General features: G+C 44.7%; 2 protein-coding genes across 10 annotated transcripts in view; both read left to right on the top strand.

Annotated features, from left to right (window-relative positions):
• Positions 1-38: 38 nt before the first annotated feature.
• Positions 39-11,122, top strand: CEP76 (centrosomal protein 76). 2 transcript variants are annotated; one of them, XM_015855277.3, is made up of 12 exons: positions 39-124; positions 521-676; positions 1,321-1,402; positions 1,782-2,006; positions 2,754-2,939; positions 3,666-3,763; positions 4,196-4,324; positions 5,593-5,784; positions 6,578-6,744; positions 8,249-8,582; positions 9,317-9,534; positions 10,751-11,122. In XM_015855277.3, the coding sequence occupies exons 1-12, from the start codon at positions 62-64 to the stop codon at positions 10,887-10,889; spliced, it is 1,989 nt and encodes a 662-aa protein (XP_015710763.2). In that variant the 5' UTR covers positions 39-61; the 3' UTR covers positions 10,890-11,122. The 2 variants fall into 2 exon arrangements, with proteins under 2 accessions (XP_015710763.2, XP_015710764.2); XM_015855278.3 differs by having other exon boundaries at positions 9,317-9,550.
• A 1,651-nt stretch (positions 11,123-12,773) lies between these two features.
• SPIRE1 (spire type actin nucleation factor 1) overlaps positions 12,774-19,947 on the top strand; it is a 117,175-nt gene continuing 110,001 nt past the window's right edge. For all 8 annotated transcript variants that reach the window (XM_085539743.1, XM_085539739.1, XM_015855237.3 and 5 more), the window contains exon 1: positions 12,774-13,389. In XM_085539743.1, the coding sequence (XP_085395869.1) occupies positions 13,071-13,389 (319 nt within the window). In that variant the 5' untranslated portion in view covers positions 12,774-13,070. The remainder of the gene's footprint in view (positions 13,390-19,947) is intronic.

The following is a 19,947-nucleotide window of genomic DNA, read 5'->3' as shown; positions in this document are numbered from 1 at the left end:
CTCCGCCCGCTTCCCGTCCCCCTCACGCCGCGGCCGTTGGGGCGGAGCTCCTCCCGCCGCCATGGCGCTGCCGCCGGGTAAAGGGTCGGAGCTGAAGCAGCTCATCCAGCAGCAGCTGCTAAAGGTGAGCTGAGACACACGGTGTTTTGCATCCTTGATCGTGTGGTGCTGAGAGGGGGGAGGAAATGGGCATTGTCTGCTTTTGTGCCTTAGAGAACTAAGAAGCGGCCATCCGAAGTTTTTAGTTCTTTGTCCCCCTCAGAAGTCAGACGGGAAGCTGTTGGGTTTGCAGGTTTAAGGCGTAGAGCAGTGAATGCGTTCAGGCTCGTTGTGCTCATAACGTTTTTAATTGGTAGAGCTGCTTTAGGGAGGCAGTATGACTTCTTCAGCTGGCTCTTATTTAATCCAAGAACTCATGGGCACTATGTGCAGAAAGTACTGGCAGTGCTACAGGATGCTTCTTTAGTTGTAACTGCTGTCAGGAACTTCTATCTGCAGCTTGTAAGAAGTTCTCTTTCAGATGGATGTCCATGGAAGGATCCGAGAAGTTCTGGCCGAGACGATACGTGAGGAGCTGGCACCTGAGCATCGGCAGTTATCCACGGAGGATCTGATAAAAGCCTTAAGACAGCGAGGAATCATCGATGATGTTATGAAAGAACTTAAATTTGTCACTGTGAGAACCTCTTCAAGTGTGAAGATACTTTGCTTATTCCTCTTAACTGATGTGGTGTCTTGTCCAAGTTCTAACACACTAAAAGCATAGAATCACAGAATAGCTTAGATTGGAGAGGACTAACCCCCTGCTATGAGCAGGGCTGCCCTCCACCAGCTCAGCTGCCCAGGGCCCCATCCAACCTGGCCTTGAGTGCCTCCAGGGCCTCCAGCTTCTCTGGGCAGCTGTGCCAGCACCTCACTGCCCTCTGAAATAAATTCTTCCTTCTATCTCATCTGAATCCATCATATTTCAGTTTAAAGCCGTTGCCCCTTGTCATAACTCTATGCTCCCTGACGAAGAGTCCTTCACCTATTTTCCTGTAGACTCCCTTTATGTACAGGAAGGTACTATTTCTAGTAGTTCAAAAAGGCTTTAGTGACTTGTGATGTTTTAGGACAAAACAGTGTGTGCTGTATTTGGTGTAGTGGTAATACCACAGTGTCAGCGTTTGCTCAGTTTTTGTTAAGTCTCACCTATTAGCAGAGGTTGTACAAGAGGAATAACATTTGATTGGGAAGGAGAATGCTTTAAATTATAGAAGGTTGAGGGAAGGCTGCTGCTGCCTCAATTAACACCTTAAAAATTCTTTATTGTGATTCCAGGATGTGAGTGGAAAGGAGAGGGCTTCATCTCCAAAACCATCAACACATTTTGTTGATAGAGAGCCACCGGTTATGAAAAAAAGTATGTTGCTCATTTGTTCTCATATCTCTGGGTTGTAGTTTTGATAGAAATGTCAAATGTAGGATTATTGATCTTGGGATTAATAATGCAACATGAACTGGATTCGTTTAAGGCCTCCAAAGAGGAGAAAAATATGTCTTGCTTATCTAAAGGATGTAAGTTTGACTGATACAGATTCAAGTTTTATGTGACGTTCATGTTTCATTTATTTTACGTTAAAATAGCATCCATGTATTTTAGAATCACTTTCTCCTAGGGACTTATATACAAAAACTGTATTATTTCTTTTTATTTCTCTTCTCCTGTTGGTTAGCTGATGTTTAACATGCTTCCTGAGATCTGTTTGTAGTCTCTTCATTTTTGTTGCTACGCTTTACAGCTAACATTGACCCAACACGAAGGTATCTTTACCTTCAGGTTCTGGGTGGAAAAGCTTTTCTGGAACATCTTCAGGAACCGGATCCTCTGCCTGGCCAAATCTGTTCTACTTTTACACTATGTCTTCATTTCCGAAATCAACGTTTCCGTTCTAAACCCGTTCCCTGTGCTTGTGAGCCAGATTTCCATGATGGTTTTTTACTTGAAGTTCACAAGGAAAGCCTAGGTAAGGAACATCATGACTTTAAAGCTGATGCTATGTTGTTTCTTTTCATAGAATTACCCAGGGTGGAAAAGACCTTGAAGATCATCAAGTCCAACCACAGCCTAACCAGAACCCTAACTCTAAAAACCCTACACTAAATCATTTTGCTTTGTTTCATTGGATTTCTTTTTGACTTTATAGTTATTCCAAAACAGGTCTGAAATTATGTAATGTGTTTCTTTCCTATTTATTACTAAATTTTTTTGTAGGGAAATTGATGACTATTAGATTTCACTTCTAGATCCTTCTCTATTCTTACCTTGTCTTTTCTACTCTGAAGTTACTGCCATGGTCCTGGGCACCTTGCTTTGGGTGATCCTTCTTGAGCAGGGGTTAGGCCAGCTGACCTCCATAGGTCCCTTCCAACCTTGAGCATTCTCGTGAAGGTGGATAGCAATTTGTCACCATGCGGAAGGAAAAACTTTACATTGAGCTCAGTTTGCTATGAGTTGTTTTATGACTGACTATTCCACAGTTATCTGTCGCCTCTATTGCCTTTCTGCCGTTGATAGCCAGGAAATGTGGTTGCGGATGAATGTTATGAGAAGAATTCTGGAATCAATAGTGGTGTATAATAAATAGACCTGAAGCATTCCATGTTTTCAAGAGTGCAGTTATTTTTATGTAGTCGTACCTAAAAAGTAGTATTATTTTAAGGAGGACTTGGGGTGATATTCTGGCTGTTTAATGTTGCTTTATTTCTGGCAGGTGATGGAAGTAAAATGGTGGATGCAACAACTATGTTATCTGTATGTGATCCAGTGCATATGGTTCTGATCAAAACAGACACGTTTGGTGAGACAACGCTGGTAGCGTCCTATTTCTTGGAGTGGCGATCTGTCCTGGCTGCAGAGAATGGCATCACAAATGTTGCTGTTGAACTCCTGGGTGTAGGTAAGAATAACTAATGAGCATTTAACGATGAGTTAAAGTATTGCATACTAAGTTTGATTAGAAGCTTAGAGTAGTATTTATGGTTTGGTTTGATTTCAGTTCAACTAATCAACTCATGAATTACTTTAAGGTATCCTTAAGAAGAGTTTATATAAAGGACTAATGGTCAGATTTTTGTCTTATCAAGGTGTTAAGAATGTGTGCTCCAGATCCTGTGGTTCCTGTATCTGGGAGCCTCTGTTATCTCCAGGATGTGGATAAACTATCAAAACAAACATAAAGCAACAAATGCAACTCCAGGAAAAATACCGTGTCAATGTTCTCAAGTGTAAAATCTAGTTTGTCCTCTTGCAGTTATGATCCTGCTCTAACTACAGTGATCTGAGCAGTGAGTTGTACATTCAGTAACAATGGGCACTTGTACACTGTGGCTCTTCCAGTCTATTTGTAGGTGCCTATTCTAGCCCTTACAGAACAGCATTCATCTTGTATGTTCTGGTATCACCTGGAAAGAGGCCCTTAGTGCTCAGATCCAGTTACCAGCTTCTTTAGCCAGGTTATCATTCCTTTCATTCTTGAGTAGAAGATTTCAGTGAAGATCTTTGTGTTGTATGTACTTAGAGAAGTTTATGGGGTTTTATTTTTATGATGGTATGATTAAAACTATTATTTGTTCTGTGTCAAATGAATTTGAAAGGACTAATAGAAATGTATTTTGGTTCAAAGGTACAGAATCAAAGGTTTCTGTCGGTGTTTTGAACATCAGACTTGAAATGTATCCACCACTTACTAAGACTCTGTCTCCAGAAATAACAAGCACTCAGGTAAGTAATATGTAGGGGGTGAGGGGTGGCCTGTTCTTTTATCAGCAGGGGGGATGCGCACTGTACAGTTATTTATGTAGATAAAGGGTCGGTTACTCTGCTTGAAAAGCCAGTAAATGGTGGCCCAAAGGTGTTACAGATATTATTCCACACTTAGCAAGGTGAGTAGTCCTTCTATACAGATCACTGAAGATGAACACTACTTCAGTCAAGCTTGATATATCAGCCTACAAACAAGAAATGTAAATTGAGTTTTACATTCATTGGATTTTCACTTTAAAATACTATTCTTTAGCATTGGTTGCATGCTGTCATATTAAACTTCATTTTTCATATGCAAGGATCATGTGCTAATATGTATATTGATTACTTTTTGTTCTTGTTTGGAATTATTATATGTGTGAATGGTTGTGTGTATTTTCCTACCTGTAGTTTACTTTGGAACGTCAGAAGACAGCAGAAAAAGAACGTTTATTTCTTGTGTATGCTAAACAGTGGTGGAGAGAATACCTGCAGATCAGGCCTACACACAACTCAAGGCTGGTAAAGATTTTTGCACAGGTTTGTATATTTTACAAATACACCAGTCAGTTCTTCAAGGTATTTTTTTTAGTCTTAGATGCACGTTTGAAGCTTGAGTATGTAGAATTTGTATAGATTTATGATGTGGTTAGATTCCAGACAGGGCTACATGTGATACAGTATGCTGAAAATGAAGTTTTCAAGACTTGAACTATGTATACTGAAGCTGAAGAGTATGTTTCATAGAGAAAGGCTGCTCCAAGCACCCCTGGTGTAGGAGGTAGAAAAGCCATTTTAGTCTTTTCCTTGAATAAGTACAAATGGCAAATGCTTAAGTGATCTATACAAACTATTGCAGACAGGTTTTATACAGTAATAAATAGTGGAGTTACTGGATGTACTGGAGCAGATCCATATAATATTTGAGCACTCTGTGGTTAATAAAGTAATCTAGCTGGTGAATGTTGCGTGGTAGTTACAGATGTGAACAAGTCATTGGCTAGTAAGTTACTGTGTTGTAACTTACGTCACAATCACATCAGTTGTTCCTTGGTGACTGCCCCTCAGTAGTAGGAATGGTATGCGACTATAAGGTCAGGCTGAGGGAGCTGGGCTTGTTCAGCCTGGAGAAAAGAAGGCTGCAGGGTGACCTCATTGCAGCCTTTCAGTACTTAAAGGGAGCCTATAAACAGGAGGAGAGTCAAGCCTTTGAAAGGGTAGATAACAGACAGACAAGGGGAAATGGTTTTAAGTTGAGGGAGGGAAGATTTAGGCTGGATGTCAGGGAGAAGTTCTTTGAGAGTTGTGAGGTGCTGGAACAGGCTGCCCAGAAAGGCTGTTGATGCCACATCCCTGGAGGTGTCCAAGGCCAGGTTGGATGGGGCCCTGGGCAACCTGGTCTAGTATTAAATGGCGATGTTGGTGGCCCTGCCTGTGGCAGGAGATTTGGAGATTCTTGATCCTTGAGGTCGCCTGCCAACCTGGGCCATTCTGTGATGCTTTGTGTTTATCATGCTGATATATGAATTTAACTTGTAGAGCAGCAATTTTCCTGGCGCAGATGATGAAGTAACTTCCGGAAGCAATCCACACCTGCTGTTTGTCTTCAGGGAAGTGAGGTCTTCTCTTCTGGCTTCACCAGCTGTGTACGGGAGTAGTGTCAGCTTCCATGTAAGGGTGTGGTGCATTCATCTCACTGCTGAACACACCTGGTGCAGCCGGAATGGAAGCTTCGCTGGAAACTAACAGTAGATAATGGATTGCTTCAGGAAGTTTTAACAGCACTATTATTTCTTTACCACGTTCAGGATGAAAATGGAGTAAACCGTCCGGTATGTTCATATATCAGACCACTTCGAGCGGGCCGGTTGCTAGACACACCTAGACAAGCAGCACGATTTGTCAGTGTCCTGGGTTATGAAAGAGCTCCTGTCATTGGAGGAGGTGGTGGCAAACAAGAGCAGTGGTGCACACTTCTTGCATTCGTATGTAGAAACAAGGTATGTAAAAACAGTCTTTACATGACACCTTTTATAGTTGGAATGAAGTTGGTCATTTAAAACAGGTTGCAAAAGGTGGACTGAATCCATTTCAGAGAACTCATAAATGCAAATAGCTTTTATAAGATCAAATAGTGGCAGATGTTAAGTATTAGACAAGAGGGCTTTGGAGCTGACTTACTTTATTCAGTGCTGTTGCTTGAATCCTTTTTTTCAATGAATCCATTGGACATCATGTGTAATGCTTCCTTAAGGGGGGGAAATAAAAGCCATCATCACAAACATCCCCTTTTCCTCCTTCAACCCAGCCTATGTTGCTGAGCGCTATGACATGTGACATGGGACATCCTTTGGGTGGTCTGGATCAGCTGTTATCCTGTTTCTGTCCTCTCAGTTCCTTGTGTACCACAGCCCTTTATGGGCAAGGCAGCATGAAGAACTGAAATATCCTTGTGTCTGTGTAAACGCTGCTCTGCAGCACCTGCAATGGTGTGCTGTCAGCACTGTTCTCATAAAAAATCCAAAATGCAGCACCATATGAGCCTCTGTGAAGAACACTAACTCCACTGGAAGTTGTAAAAGCCTGGTATACTTTGATATGGTGCATATTAAAAAGAGGAATTCAAGATTCTTAAGTTTGTAACCTTGAAGTCCTGACTTCTGGTGCATGTTTTACGTAAATAGGAGGGAAACACGACTTGTTAGATAACAACTGGAGAAATACTGCTTTCTTTTTCTAATGTTTTTAGCTATGCCTGATAGTCAAACCAACATATAAACATTTACTGTCTAGGGTGACTGTGAAGATCATGCCAACCTTCTGTGCAGTCTTCTTCTTGGCTATGGATTGGAAGCCTTTGTGTGTGTAGGAACAAAAGCAAAAGGAATCCCTCACGCTTGGGTAATGACCTGTGGAACCGATGGAACAATTACTTTTTGGGAGAGCTTAACGGGACATAGGTGAGTAAAAAGCAAATAAGAAAACTAAGCAGTACCTATTGAGATTTGTGTAGTTCTTCTGGTGGGTTTTTGTGTGTGTGTGTGTTTGTGTGTGTGTGCTTGTTGGTTTTGTCTTGTTTCTTTGTTATATTCATCTCCTTGTCATTTAATTAAATTAATTAAAAGTCTCCAGGAGACTTTTGTCTGTGCATCTTTGCTCTGTATACTTCAGTTTTTAGGATAACTGGTTGAGCGTGAGGTGAAATATTTCATAACGTGCTTTTCAGTGGTTTTAAGCAGGATAGTAACTTTTTTGCCTCTTGGGGCAACTGATGGTTGTGTGGAACGCTGCTTTGCAACACCGGAGGCCTGGGTTCGAATCCCCCCTGTGGCGCAAGTGGTAGAAGTGCCGCTCTGCTACACAGAGGCTCGAATCCCGGGGGTTGGACTCGATGATCTCTAAGGTCCCTTCCAACCCGCACGAGACTGTGATACTGTGATACTGTGATTTGTGAAGAAGATGAAATCTGACACAATTGTTTAGGGGTCCATATTTCTTTTAGTTCATCTGTGAAATCAGTGTTGCATTACTTCATTCCCTGCAGAAATCTCTGCAAGTTCTCTGAAATCCCCACTCACTTGTGTTTGTTTAGAAGAGCACGTTGTGTGCTGTAAGGCTTCAGGAATCTGTTAACTCTTTCCCCTTTTGTTCTGTGAGTCCTATCTCTCAAGTGGATAGAATGGTACTCGAGCCCAGTTTTTATACCAGAATAAAACTGTATGCTCAGGACTTCAATGAAAAGAACTTCCTGTATATGGATGACGGTGCTGGTCTATATCATTACTGCTTCAAATAGCACTAAGAAGTATTCTTATAGAAGCATAATTTTTGTGATACATGGCTGCAAGTGACATTGGTACAAGTACAGTAGGACCATATATTCAAATGTAAAACTTTTGGCTTTGAGAAAAGAGCTGATTAATATCACAGTATCACAGTCTCACAGTCTTGTGTGGGTTGGAAGGGACCTTAGAGATCATCGAGTCCAACCCCGGGATTCGAGCCTCCTGTGTAGCAGAGCGGCACTTCTACCACTTGTGCCACAGGGGGATTCGAACCCGGGCCCCGGTGTTGCAACGCGGCATTGCTACCACTGCGCCACCGGGGCACATATCCAGTGTTGAAAATAAGATTTTAAGCTTTATTCACCTCGTTTTGAGAAATAAGTGTCTGGATAGAGAGCTAGGGAGCTAGGAGATATGGTTTAGGTGTTTTTCTGTAGGTATGGTAAAGGGAGGACGGTTGGACTAGATGATCTTATAGGTCCTTTCCAACCTTGTGATCCTGTGATTCTATAATGTGGAAGCTGTACTAATGTGTTGTTGCAAAATGTAATTGCAATGGTAAAAAATTTAGGTTATGTTTTTAAAAGGAGATATGATTTACTTCTGTCCTACTGAAGTACTTTGTAGCCTGCCTTAAGATAGCAAGTGTGTTAATAAAAAATTGGATGTCTTTCATCAGGTACATCCACAGACCTATCAACCCCGATGACCCTCCGATAGTTGAACAGCCCAAGCCGTTGTATCCTTATCGCACGATAGGTTGTGTCTTCAACCATCAGAAGTTCTACGGAAACTGTCAGCCCTCTGATGCAGTGGAGGTCTGTGTGTTTGACCTACAGGATGAGTCTAAGTGGAAACCCATGAGTGCAGAAGCAATAAAATCAGTGTGTTCTCCTGGAACCTCATCTTCAGTTCCCCCTTTTCCTCCTTTGTGTGCTTCAGCGATAGATGCTGCAGTGGCAAGCAATGATATAGAATTGCAGCTGAGAATCCTCGTCTCAGAACACAGGAAGGTAATCTTGCTTAAAAACCATCACTGATCTGTTAAGGTAATAAAGGTGTATGTTTATACAGTGTCCTTGAACATCTGCTTGTAATGTAAATACTTAGACCTTTGCAATATGCTCTCCATCAGCTTCTGTGGAAATGCAGTGTGTTAAAACTGAAGCAACTAAAAACAACATTTGGATTGACTGTATAGAGCGAGGTTAGATGTCGTACTTAGGATTTGCAGTGGCAATTCTGCAGTCACGTGGGCTTAATCCTCCCGCCCTGCCTTTGGCTCTCTTTGGAGGAGCATGATTTTTGGCTTAGAGGTATCTACAGGCTACTTAGAAGTGCTCTATGAAAGAACTAAGAAGATAAAGTCTGTTTGTTGGTGAGTTGAGCGTATCCATCACAGTCTTATTTCTGTGTCCCTCATTAGAAGCAGGCTTTCAGCTGTCGTGGTTTAACTCTGAATGCTTCACAAAGTTAGCAGGTATTTCTGGAAGTTAGTTTTCTCCTTAATCAGGATTTCTCTCCTCCTTCTCTCATCCCCTTCCTCTCTCCAACTCCCTTTCTTCCCTTACCATTCGATGTGTAGCATTTGATTCTTGATGCTTCTAGTTTGGTGTTTGAATTGGTATCCATATCTTATTGCTTGAACTATAAAGATAAATGTATGAACTATACAGTCTGCAAACTTGATAACATCCTAGTTTTCTTTTCCTGCATGGTTGTCATCATACTGTGATTCGCTTCACAGGATCTTGGCCTCTCTGCTGTTTGGGATGACCATCTGTCCTATCTATTGTCACCAGCACTAGCAGCCTACGAGCTTGAACGTGCAACGGGTATTTCTGCAGGAAACGAGGAGTTTCAGGATGCTGTCAGAAGAGCAGTACCTGATGGTCACACGTTTAAAGGGTTTCCTATCCATTTTGTGTACAGAAATGCCAGGAGAGCATTTGCCACATGTCTTCGGTAAGACTATGTGTATGTAAGTACCAAGTAGTAATGCTTAATTATGAATAGTGGTTTTAAAGATAACTGACTTCCTGAAGTAAGAACTGGTAGGAGTGTGTGGTATACATGAATCACAGAATCACAGAATTACCAAGGTTGGAAAAGACCTAGAAGATCATCTTGTCCAACCATTACCAATACTTCCCGGCTAAATCATATTCCTCAACACAATATCCAAACGTTTCTTGAACACTCCCATGGTCGGTGACTCCACCACCTCCCTGGGCAGTGCATTCCAATGCCAGACTACCCTTTCCAAGAAGTAATACTTCCTAATGTTCAGCCTGAATCTCCCCTGATGCAGCTTAAAACCATTCCCTCTAGTTCTATCACTGATTACACGCGAGAAGAGGCCGACCCCCAGCTCACTACAACCCCCCTTCAGGAAGTTATAGAGAGCTATAAGGTCTCCCCTGAGCCTCCTCTTCTCCAGGCTGAACAATCCCAGCTCCCTCAGCCGCTCCTCAAAGGCCTGTGCTCCAGACCCCTCACCAGCTTCGTAGCCCAATGGGCCCACGTGGTACAGCTTCTGTGTTGAACTGGGCAGGTTCAGTGGTGATAGACTTCTAATAGATTAAATACAGATTGTCTCTTTCCCCCCCCCCCCCCCCCCCCCTTGAAATACAGTTATGTTAGTTTTTCTGCAGTAATTAAAAGTGGCCAGTGTTAATCTTGTTCTCCTCCAATACAACAGCCATCCCACTGGAAGACAGTATTTCTTACTGGGATCAGCAGACCTTGGATGCTCATAGTATAACTGTCAAGCAAGTTTCCATGTTTATAAATACCTGAGGTGTGGGAGCCATAGTGGCGAGGCTGGTCTCTTTTCAGTAGTGCGTGGGGACAGGACTAGGGGTAATGGGATGAAAGTACAGCATAGGAAGTTCCGCACGAACGTGTGCAAGAACTTCTTTACAGTGAGGGTGACGGAGCACTGGAACAGGCTGCCCAGGGAGGTGGTGGAGTCTCCTTCTCTGGAGATATTCAAGACCCACCTGGACTCCTACCTGTGTGATGTGGTGTAGGGAGCCTGCTTTGGCAGGGGGGTTGGACTCCATGATCTCTAGAGGTCCCTTCCAACCCCTACAATTCTGTGATTCTGTGAAATAATTGCACATGAAACTAAGAATTGAAAAAGCAGCTTGGTGATGTTTGTTACTGTTTTCTGTTGCAGGTCTCCTTTTTGTGAAGAAATAATCTGTTGTAGGGGTGACCAGGTGCGACTTGCCGTTCGTGTCCGTGTGTTTGCATACCCTGAATCTGCATGCGCTGTTTGGATCATGTTTGCTTGTAAATATCGCTCTGTCCTCTGACAAGCAAAAATAATTCATACTTCTCTAGATGTGCAAAATGAGGTGTTTGCGTATGAAATTCTACAACCGAACAAAGGTATTTTAGATAAATGGCACTGATTTTGAATGCGGCGGTGTGTTTGTAGTGAAATGAATTGTGTACGCAGGAACAATTGTATTTATACAGAGAATTTTATTTTAATAAAAGCTACTTTTAATACTTACAGGAATGTTATTAAAATGCATATGTGCAATATTGGTTTCTCTTGAGCAGTTCTGAATTAATGTAAGAGCTAATTTAGAAAGCAGTCTGTTTTATCTCTATGCCAGCGGTGTCCAGGGTGTTCTTTACAAATGAGTGAGAGCCAGAGTTACCGAAGTTCATTTATGCTTCCTTTCCTTAATGGACACTTATTTCTGCCTCTCTTAGAATCACAGAATCACCAAGGTTGGAAAAGACCTAAAAGATCATCCAGTCCAACTGTTCACCTATTACTAATAGCTCCCACTAAACCATGTCCCTCAACACAACATCCAGTATGAGGCTAGCAGTAGCTTTTAAGATCAGTCAGGTATAGGTAATACTGATCTGTGAATGTGATAAATTATGGTGGGCTTTTTTATGTTGAAAAACAAGACTTGGACACCTGAACATGTTAATAGCTGTATTGGGTTTGATGTCTGTCTAAGCTCATCCCTTTTTCCCAGCAATGTAGTGGATGACTGGAGGGACAAAAGCCAAACCTGTTGAGGCTCTTCTCTCTAATGGTTATGAATAATGCTAGAGAAGCTTGCAATGCATATTGCAGCTGTGGACAAAGAAATAATTATGTTAAGAAGCACTTTACACTGTGTAACAGACAAATTTCTCCCTTGCTTTTATTGTATCTAGTACAAGTTGAAAAGCTGGATTGCATTGGATGGGCTAATGCAGTAGCTTGTTTAAATACTGGCTGTGGCTCAGTTACACTGGTATCCCCTACACACATGCATGTAGCTGCAAGTGGGCAAAAAGCATTACGATCAGTATGGTTAAAAGCAAAATATGGATCTGTGTGTGGCTCTTGGGGACCTGGCCAGTGTGTGGTACTCTGCTTGTACAGATGGGGGCACTGCAAAATACTGTGTGTAGGTTCTCAGCCCCGAATCTCATAGGAAGAGGATACAGAGATGTTAAACTGTCTTTGGTATGACTGCAGCCAGGTAAAACCATAGGTGTCCAGATGGACCTTGAATATCTTCATAGAAGGACCTTCCATCCCGTGCTGGTGCCAGAGGCTGATCCAGCTCCCCCGGGGCAGGGAGCTGCATGGCTCTGGCTGTGGGTGCTGTGTGGGAGTCGCGGCCCTCGCTCAGCTTGAAGGCAGCGCTGTGTTTGCTGAGGCTTTCTGTGAGACCTGGAACACAGAATCACAGAATGACCCGGGTTGGAAGGGACCTCAAGGATCATGTAGTTCCAACCCCCCTGCCTGGCAGGGCCACCAAACATACACATTTACTAGATCAGATTGCCCAGGGCCCCGTCCAACCTGGTCTTGAACACCTCCAAGGACGGGGCATCCACAACCTCCCTGGGCAGCCTGTTCCAGGGCCTAACCACTCTCCTAGTGAAGAACTTCCCCCTAACATCCAACCTAGATCTACCCTCTTTCAACTTAAAACCATTTCCCCTTGTCCTGCTATTGTCAGAAGAGTTTACTCCCCTCCTGGGTGTAGGTTCCATTAACACGAGTAACAGCGATGTGGGATCGCACGGTTCCTAAATGTTGGAGCGGGGTTTATCGCCGAAGCTGCGCGGAACCCGAGGACTCGTGCTGTTGTGCGCCTGTGGCAGCGGGCACGGCCGGCAGAGCGCGCTGCGGCGCCGAGCAGCGTCCGCTGGCGGCGGGGGCGGGCGAGGACGCCATTGCGTTGCTATGAGCTGTGCCCCCTGCGGCGGCGGCAGCGGCGGGCGCCGCTCCTCCCGCCGGCCGGCCGCTGCCCGCCCGCCTGCCTGGGCCGGGCTGTCCGGCGGCCTGCTGCCACTGGCGGGGCGGGGAGGATGAGCGCGGCGGGATCGGGCGGCAGCACCACAAGCAGCAGCACCACAAGCAGCAGCAGCAGCAGCAGCAGCAGCACCAGCACCGCGAGCGGCAGCAGCAGCAGCAGCGGCGGGGCCTGAGCCGAGTCGCAGCGCGGGCAGCCCGGGCGGCGGAGCGGGGCATGGCGCTACCGGGGGAGCGCGGCACGGAGCCCCAGCCCGGCGCATCCCGCCCCTCCGCCGCCGCCGCCGAGGAGGAGGACGGCGGTGCCGGCGGGCAGCCGGAGGCGCTATCGCTGGAGGAGATCCTCCGGCTCTACAACCAGCCCATCAACGAGGAGCAGGCGTGGGCCGTGTGCTACCAGTGCTGCGCCTGGCTGCGGGCACACCGCCGGGACAGCCCCGCGGGCAGGCTGGGGGCGGCCGCCCACCTCCGCGTGTGGCGGGACGGGGCCGTTACCCTGCAGCAGGACGAGCCCCGCCGAGCGCCGCCCTCCGCAGGTAAGGCCCAGGGAACGGGGGGCGGCCGGGCCGGGCGGGCTGCGCCGCAGGCAGGGCTGCCTGTAGACGTGGCTGCGCTAAGGCTTGCTTTCAGATAAGAAAGTCAAGCTGGACAGCGCTGGGATGCGACCCGCCGATGTTCAGTAGGGCTGGGTTTCTCAATATAGAGGTGTCAGGGCTGCAGAGTTCACAAAATGGGAGCGTGGGTATTGCGCTGGGTGTTGCTCGTTAATGGGGCCTTTTGATGGCCTGTCTGGGTGAAGGCTTTGCAGAGATTCACGGTAATCTGGGCTGGAGCCGGCGGTACATGAAAACGTCAGAACGGAGCACGGGCCCTGATCTCCTTCCATGAGTTAAATGAGCCTGATGGTTGTTTACCATTAAAATGTGTTCTGATGTGCTTTTTAATTTAAAAACTAGGTTGTTTTAATGTTAATAGAAGGCCAGCCCAGCATCCAGAGGTGCTGGGGGGATACCCAGCATGTCACAAGAACGCAAAGTGCTGCCTGCTGCATTACTTACAGTGCTCTGAGATGCTATCAGACTCCTCCTCTCTGCTCAGCTGTAGGAAATGCATTGATTTAGTATGTTATTTTTTTCTTTCCCTTTTGTTGTTTTTTCCTTGCTATTTGACGCCTCATTCCAGTTCCTCTTACAGTACACGTTAATGGCCTGTAGGAAGGTGTTGGGTGCATTGGGGTGTGAAGTTCAGGCTTCTCCGAGGGAGGAGGCAGGAGGAGCCTGCTGCCAGCTGTCCACTGCTGGCTGATCCCACTCCTGCCTCAATCTGCACAGCAGCAGCATTCCTCCTGGGGTGCTTCCCCCACCTCCCCCGCATCTGTAGCTGTGAGCACACAGGGGGCAATGCATTGCTCAGCTTTTGCGCTTATACAAAGGATTCTGTGTGTTTGTAGGAGTAACTGTCAACAGCACAAAACCAGCGTGGTTCCGGTCAAGCGGCTTTTATGTGTTGGTTTGTGGAGCCTGTAGAGGTTTCTATTGGAAACCATCATTTGCATGATACAGCGAATGTTGATACTGCATTTTATACTGATGAGCTGATAGCTTGCTTCCTTTTGCTATTTTTTGAGCTGCTCCATTTCTTTACTGCTCTCTGCAGTGTCCTTAGGTGGTGGTTATTGAGCACTGTGACCCAGTTTCAGCACAAGCCTCTCAAATAGATACCGTCCTTAACACTCAGGCCTTCTGCTTAGTTGCAGTGAGAATGTAGGAGAGTGGTTAGGCCCTGGAACAGGCTGCCCAGGGAGGTTGTGGATGCCCCGTCCTTGGAGGTGTTCAAGACCAGGTTGGACGGGGCCCTGGGCAACCTGATCTAGTAAATGTGTATGTTTGGTGGCCCTGCCAGGCAGGGGGGTTGGAACTACATGATCCTTGAGGTCCCTTCCAACCCGGGTCATTCTGTGATTCTGTGATAATGTAAGGAGCACTACCCTGGTGCTATGGTTGGTGAGCTCTATGCAGCAGCTTGGGCCCTACAGCTGTCTGTCTGAACACGTTAATTTTACTCTTGAGATACAAATTGAAGTTATCTTAAAGAGAAGTACTGACTATGTAGAATTCAGTGGTACATTTCCTAACCTGTTTCTTGTGAATCGGTTTTCTGGCTAATGTGCAGTGCTTGAAATTCCAACTAAAAATACCCAGAAAATGAATCGAATGTCCTTGAGGTAGGAAACAAAGATGAGTTTCACTGATACGGAGGGCAGGAAAACAGCCTTGACACCGAACCCCTGTCATTAACCAAAACCAGAGAACAGTTTTCAGATCTTGATTTTACTGATAGTCTGTTACGATTTGATTATCTTATTATTCTTTAATCATTTAGGTTTTGGCTAACTAGGAGAAAAAAGAATTCAGGATGGAAGCATCACCCAATTGTTCATTATCGTGTGAGCATTCATGTTACCTGACGTGAATCCTCAGTGAGTGAGGGTCAGGAAGGATTCCTCATCATTGTTTTCCTGCTTTCATATCTTGGGCAAGTAGGGTTTGAGTGGCTGTGTCAGGAGATGAGTGGGAGCAGTAGGGGTTCTGTGGGTTAATGCTACGAGCTGTGAAACTGTTTTGTTTCTGCATAAAAAATGTATGACTGTAGGTTGGTTGCATAGGTTTGGGTGATTCACAGAATCCAGTGTTGGCTGCTGGTTTCTGTGTCTGTGCACAAGAGAATCCTGTGTGGGCAAATAAAGGAGTCCCCAAAGAATGGCGCCTTTGGGTAGCGAACATTCAGGCTTTGTTCAGGGCTGCGGGGAACGATGTGATCAGTCACGCCTGTCAGCAGAGCTCAGGCTAATTCGAGAGCAAATGCGGCCGTGTCACAGAGTTTGCTTTAGGGACACTGATGAAGTGATGTTTTCACAGTGTGTTGCAAACCGTCTGCCAGAGCTGGAGCGAGGAAAGGAACAAACCTGAACGTGCAGAAAATGAGGAGTTCTCTGTGGTCATCATTGTGTGAATCACTGTAACTGCCTGACATCTCAATACCACAGATATGTGGATTGTTTAGAAATACCCCAGATGAAACTGGAGATAAAGCATAGAAAGTTATTTTACCTAAAGCACGTTTTGTTCTTCTGTATTTTACTTGCAATTGACACGAAGTGAACTCAGGGTGGAATCTAGTGAAGTACCGGCTGCAATCAAAACCGACTTCAGAACGAGTGGAAACGCTTGGTGTAAACGTGTGTTTTGACTCCCTCCAGTCCTCTCCTTGAGAAGCACTGCTTACAAGTGGTGGTGGTTGTTTCTCCCTCTACTCCAGGAGACAGTTCTGGGGATGAACAAGCATGAAGAAATCACATTTCAGCTGCTGCGGCCTGCACATAGGCAGCACTCCTCAGCCTTGCTGTGTGTGATGGCAGTGGGCCTTGCCTGTGCACTGCTTTGGCCCTGGAGGAGGAGGCGCAGAGGGAGGCTGCTGCTGGCTTTGTCTGCATTAAGCACCGTGCAGGTTTTCTCTGGGACAGCTGCCAGGTGTTCAGAGCAAGGCTATGGTGCAGGGGGTATTCCTGCTTTGAACCAGAAAGATCACAGAGGAGCTGACTGCGTGGTGGCTTTCATGGGACTTGGAGAGCTCAGAGTGAGACATGCTAGAGAGGAATAGCTTAAACAGTGTTGGCAGTTTTAGTGATTTTCATGTTCTTCTTTGTGTGCCCAGCTACTGGAAGGCAGGGTGGAAATTATAAGGCTAATAAATGCAAATTGAGCTTGTGTGCATCAAGACATTCTCATCTCCCAGGCTCCTGAAGAATGATGAGGAAAAATATGCGAGCTTTTTGGAACAAAATGAATGTCCTGATGTTTTCCTTCTAATTTGGTCAATCCTTTTGAAAGATAATAGATAGGAATAGCTGTGGCTGCTGTTTGAATTTCAAAATAGGCGCTGCTATGAGTACTGCTGAAATAAATCCCACTTCTAGAATTAACAATTATGCTCTGAATCCAGAAGAGTATTCAGAAACATCTGTATTTAAATATAATAAGAGTTGATGGGTTAAGCTTCACTGTCTCTTGTTTGAGTTGAAGGTATATATCTAGTAATGTCAGAAGTCAAAGTAGGAAGAAAATGGCTCTAGACATCAGAGAAGAGCCTTGGTGGGTTAAGGTTAATGCTTCATCTCTGTTGCTTGCTGTGCTCATCAGTAAAAGGGTAAAAGCACAGGCCTTGGTCATGCCAAGCTTTCTACCATTAGAGTATTCTATAGTGCGTGAGAGAAGCTGGAAGGCTTCCAGTTGTGGCTTATGTTGAAGCACTGGGAGTTAAGGTGGGCTCGCGTGGACCTTGTTGCAGAGAGAATAACAGAAAGACCCCAGTTTAACAGCATAGTATCTGTGGTTTCAAATAACTAAATACATTAATTCACATTCCAGATGCTTGTAGGAAACTAGTGGAAGAAAGCTTCCAACAATGATAGGTGACCTCTGTTACTAATGATGACATTGACATCGTTGCAAATCAGGCTGTGAAGGCAGAGTAATTCGGTGTTGTCTGAAGTTTGCATTTGTGACTCCAAAGAAAAACTTAAGAGCAAGAGACTTGGAGGAGTTGTGGGCTTTGGATATTCATAAAGACAATAAAAGGTAATGAGTAATGGAGTGCAGCTGCAGGGGCTGGCTGAAGGTGACACTTTACCAGGTAGTAACTTAGTGAGGGATGATTAGGTAGAAGTGGGTTATCATGTTAAGGACTTTAAAATAGAGGGCAGTAGTTGTGATGGTGTGGCAGAATAGCCTTTAATGGGGTGATTCAGGGCTAAGAATGGCATCATTCAGCAAGGCTGACCCACAGCAGCGTGTGAAGTCACTGGAGTGTGACTGTCCTGCTGAGGTTGGAGCAGGTGGGCTGTGGTAAGGCAGGCAATGAGAGGATCCTGGATTCCTCTTGACAATGAATGTCAATCATAGAAAAGCGAGAGCTTTTTCATCATCTCTATCACAAGAAAGCTGCAAAAAAAAAAACTTCTTGTTTCTGAATTAATTTATTAGATTACAGAGTTGGATCCGGTAAAGAGACAGAACAATTATTGTTCCAGTCCTGATAAAACCTTAAGCTAGTTTGTGTGACGCATGCAGAGCTGTGAGCGTGCTATTGAATTTTATTGCTGTGCACTTTTAAGAGCAACAAAAAGGTGAGTCAGTTTGTACAGTGTAAATACAAGGCTGCAGGTATAGCCAAGGTAGGGAAAAAGGGAGGACTACTTTTCCATCTATTTGAGAGAGTTGATTAACAGCTGGTAAAGGCTCATAACTGGTACTACAGTGCTGTGGTATCAGTTTAGGAAAGCTGTGGTCTGCTGAAAACTCCCAGTGGCCTGAGTGGAGTCAGCATTCTGTTACAAGCACACACGCTTGTTGGGCTGGCAAGCAGGTGGATAGCAACAGGAGGAATGAAAATCTAATGAGAGAAACAGAACTTTAGTGCAGAAAGCTTTTTGAGACACGTGAACTCTGAGTGCATATTCAGGCATTTTGGGGGAAAGATTTATGTATGGACATGCACTCACTCTTCTCTGGCATTATTTGTACTTAAATAAGCATCTGCATAAAAGAATGACTGCTGTGAATAAAGCTGAGCAGCACTTGGATATGCACATATTTATCTTAGAGTAACAAAATTGACTTGAATCTTAGGTAGACTTAGAGGTTCGCTGCAGAAGGTGAGCAGATGACTGTAGAAAGAACTGTCCAGTGACCAGAGCCAGTTTCCTTGTGCATAGCAGTAGTGGGACAAAACAATGAATAACCACTGTATCGTATCTTAAGGGGTTGCTTTAGCGTAGTGGGTTTGTAAATTTGGCATTAAAGAATATTACTTTGAAATAATTTCTGGTTGCTTTTTTCATTCTTTTCCTTTTTATTGGTACTAATCTTGACTCTCGGGTTGAAAGTCTTGCCAGATTTGGTAGTGAATAGAAGCCCCAGTTCCTGCAATCAGATGATTACATGAATCACAGAATATCCCAAGTTGAAAGGGATCCACAAGGATTGTCAATTCCAACCCCCAGCTCCACACAGCACTACCCAACCCCCTACTCTGTGTCTGAGAGTATTGCTCAAATGAGTCTGATGTTTTTCATTTAAGGAGTTCCTTCATCTCAAGGGCAGGGCAAGGCCTACTATTACTGTAGGTACATCACCTCTTGAAGACTTGAAAGTCAGAAAGCAAATGCAAATACAACATACTGAATGGGCAGTGCCCCTCTTTCCTGAGGGCAGCCTGAGGTCTACGGTTGTGGAAGAAGTAGGTTTGGTTTGCCCAGAAGCCCAGAAGTAGGCTGTGAAATCTAAGTAGAATATTACTCTTCAACTCAAAATCACTTTCAGGCTTGTTACTAAAGCATACATCGGCTACATGATTGTTGGAACATCAGTGCTGACAATCTTGATACTGAAAACAAGCCAGCGCTTTCAGATCCATCCAGAGGATCTGGGGATGTTGAAAGCAGGCCAGGAAGGTGCTCTTAAGCTCTTAAGCGGCTCATAGTAGAAGCAACAGCCCTGTGGCTGTGGTGTCAAATCACAAACATTGACTCAGTAGTTTAGGATTTCTTTGGACAGCCGAGTGCAGATTGTTTTGTAGATCCCGCATGCGTAGCCTCTATCAGTCCATTTCAACATGCCAAATTACCTACTTCAGCTTTGAAACGAAGTCTTAAATGCAGGCTCCTTAGTACTGGCAGAGGTACATGATGCGCTCACTGTTTTGTTTTTAAATCTGTGTAGACTCTTAACTGCGATTTGCTCACCCTTGGAATGCACGGCAATTACACTTGAGTGAAGCACAGGCTATTGATAAATTGCGTACAGTCTTATTTTAAAACAGCATTCTGAGACATTATGTGAAAGGAATGATTTTTCCCCATCTAAATGGCAGCCCGAAGCTCCTGCCTTGAGGGATGAATCAGAGTACCTTAGTGCTTGATGGAAGCTTGGCCCGACTCCACTTGCTGGGGCTTGGAAATATGAATAATTTTCAAAGCGAAATTCTGAGAAATGAAAAAACATTGCTTAGGGGTTTGTTGTTGCGTTGTGGCTGTT

Source organism: Coturnix japonica, chromosome 2, assembly GCF_054131305.1.
Source record: "Coturnix japonica strain WE chromosome 2, WE-NBRP24, whole genome shotgun sequence".
Lineage (NCBI taxonomy): Eukaryota > Metazoa > Chordata > Aves > Galliformes > Phasianidae > Coturnix > Coturnix japonica.
The sequence above is the reverse complement of the archived record's forward strand: the minus strand, read 5'-3'. Positions and strand labels throughout refer to the sequence as shown.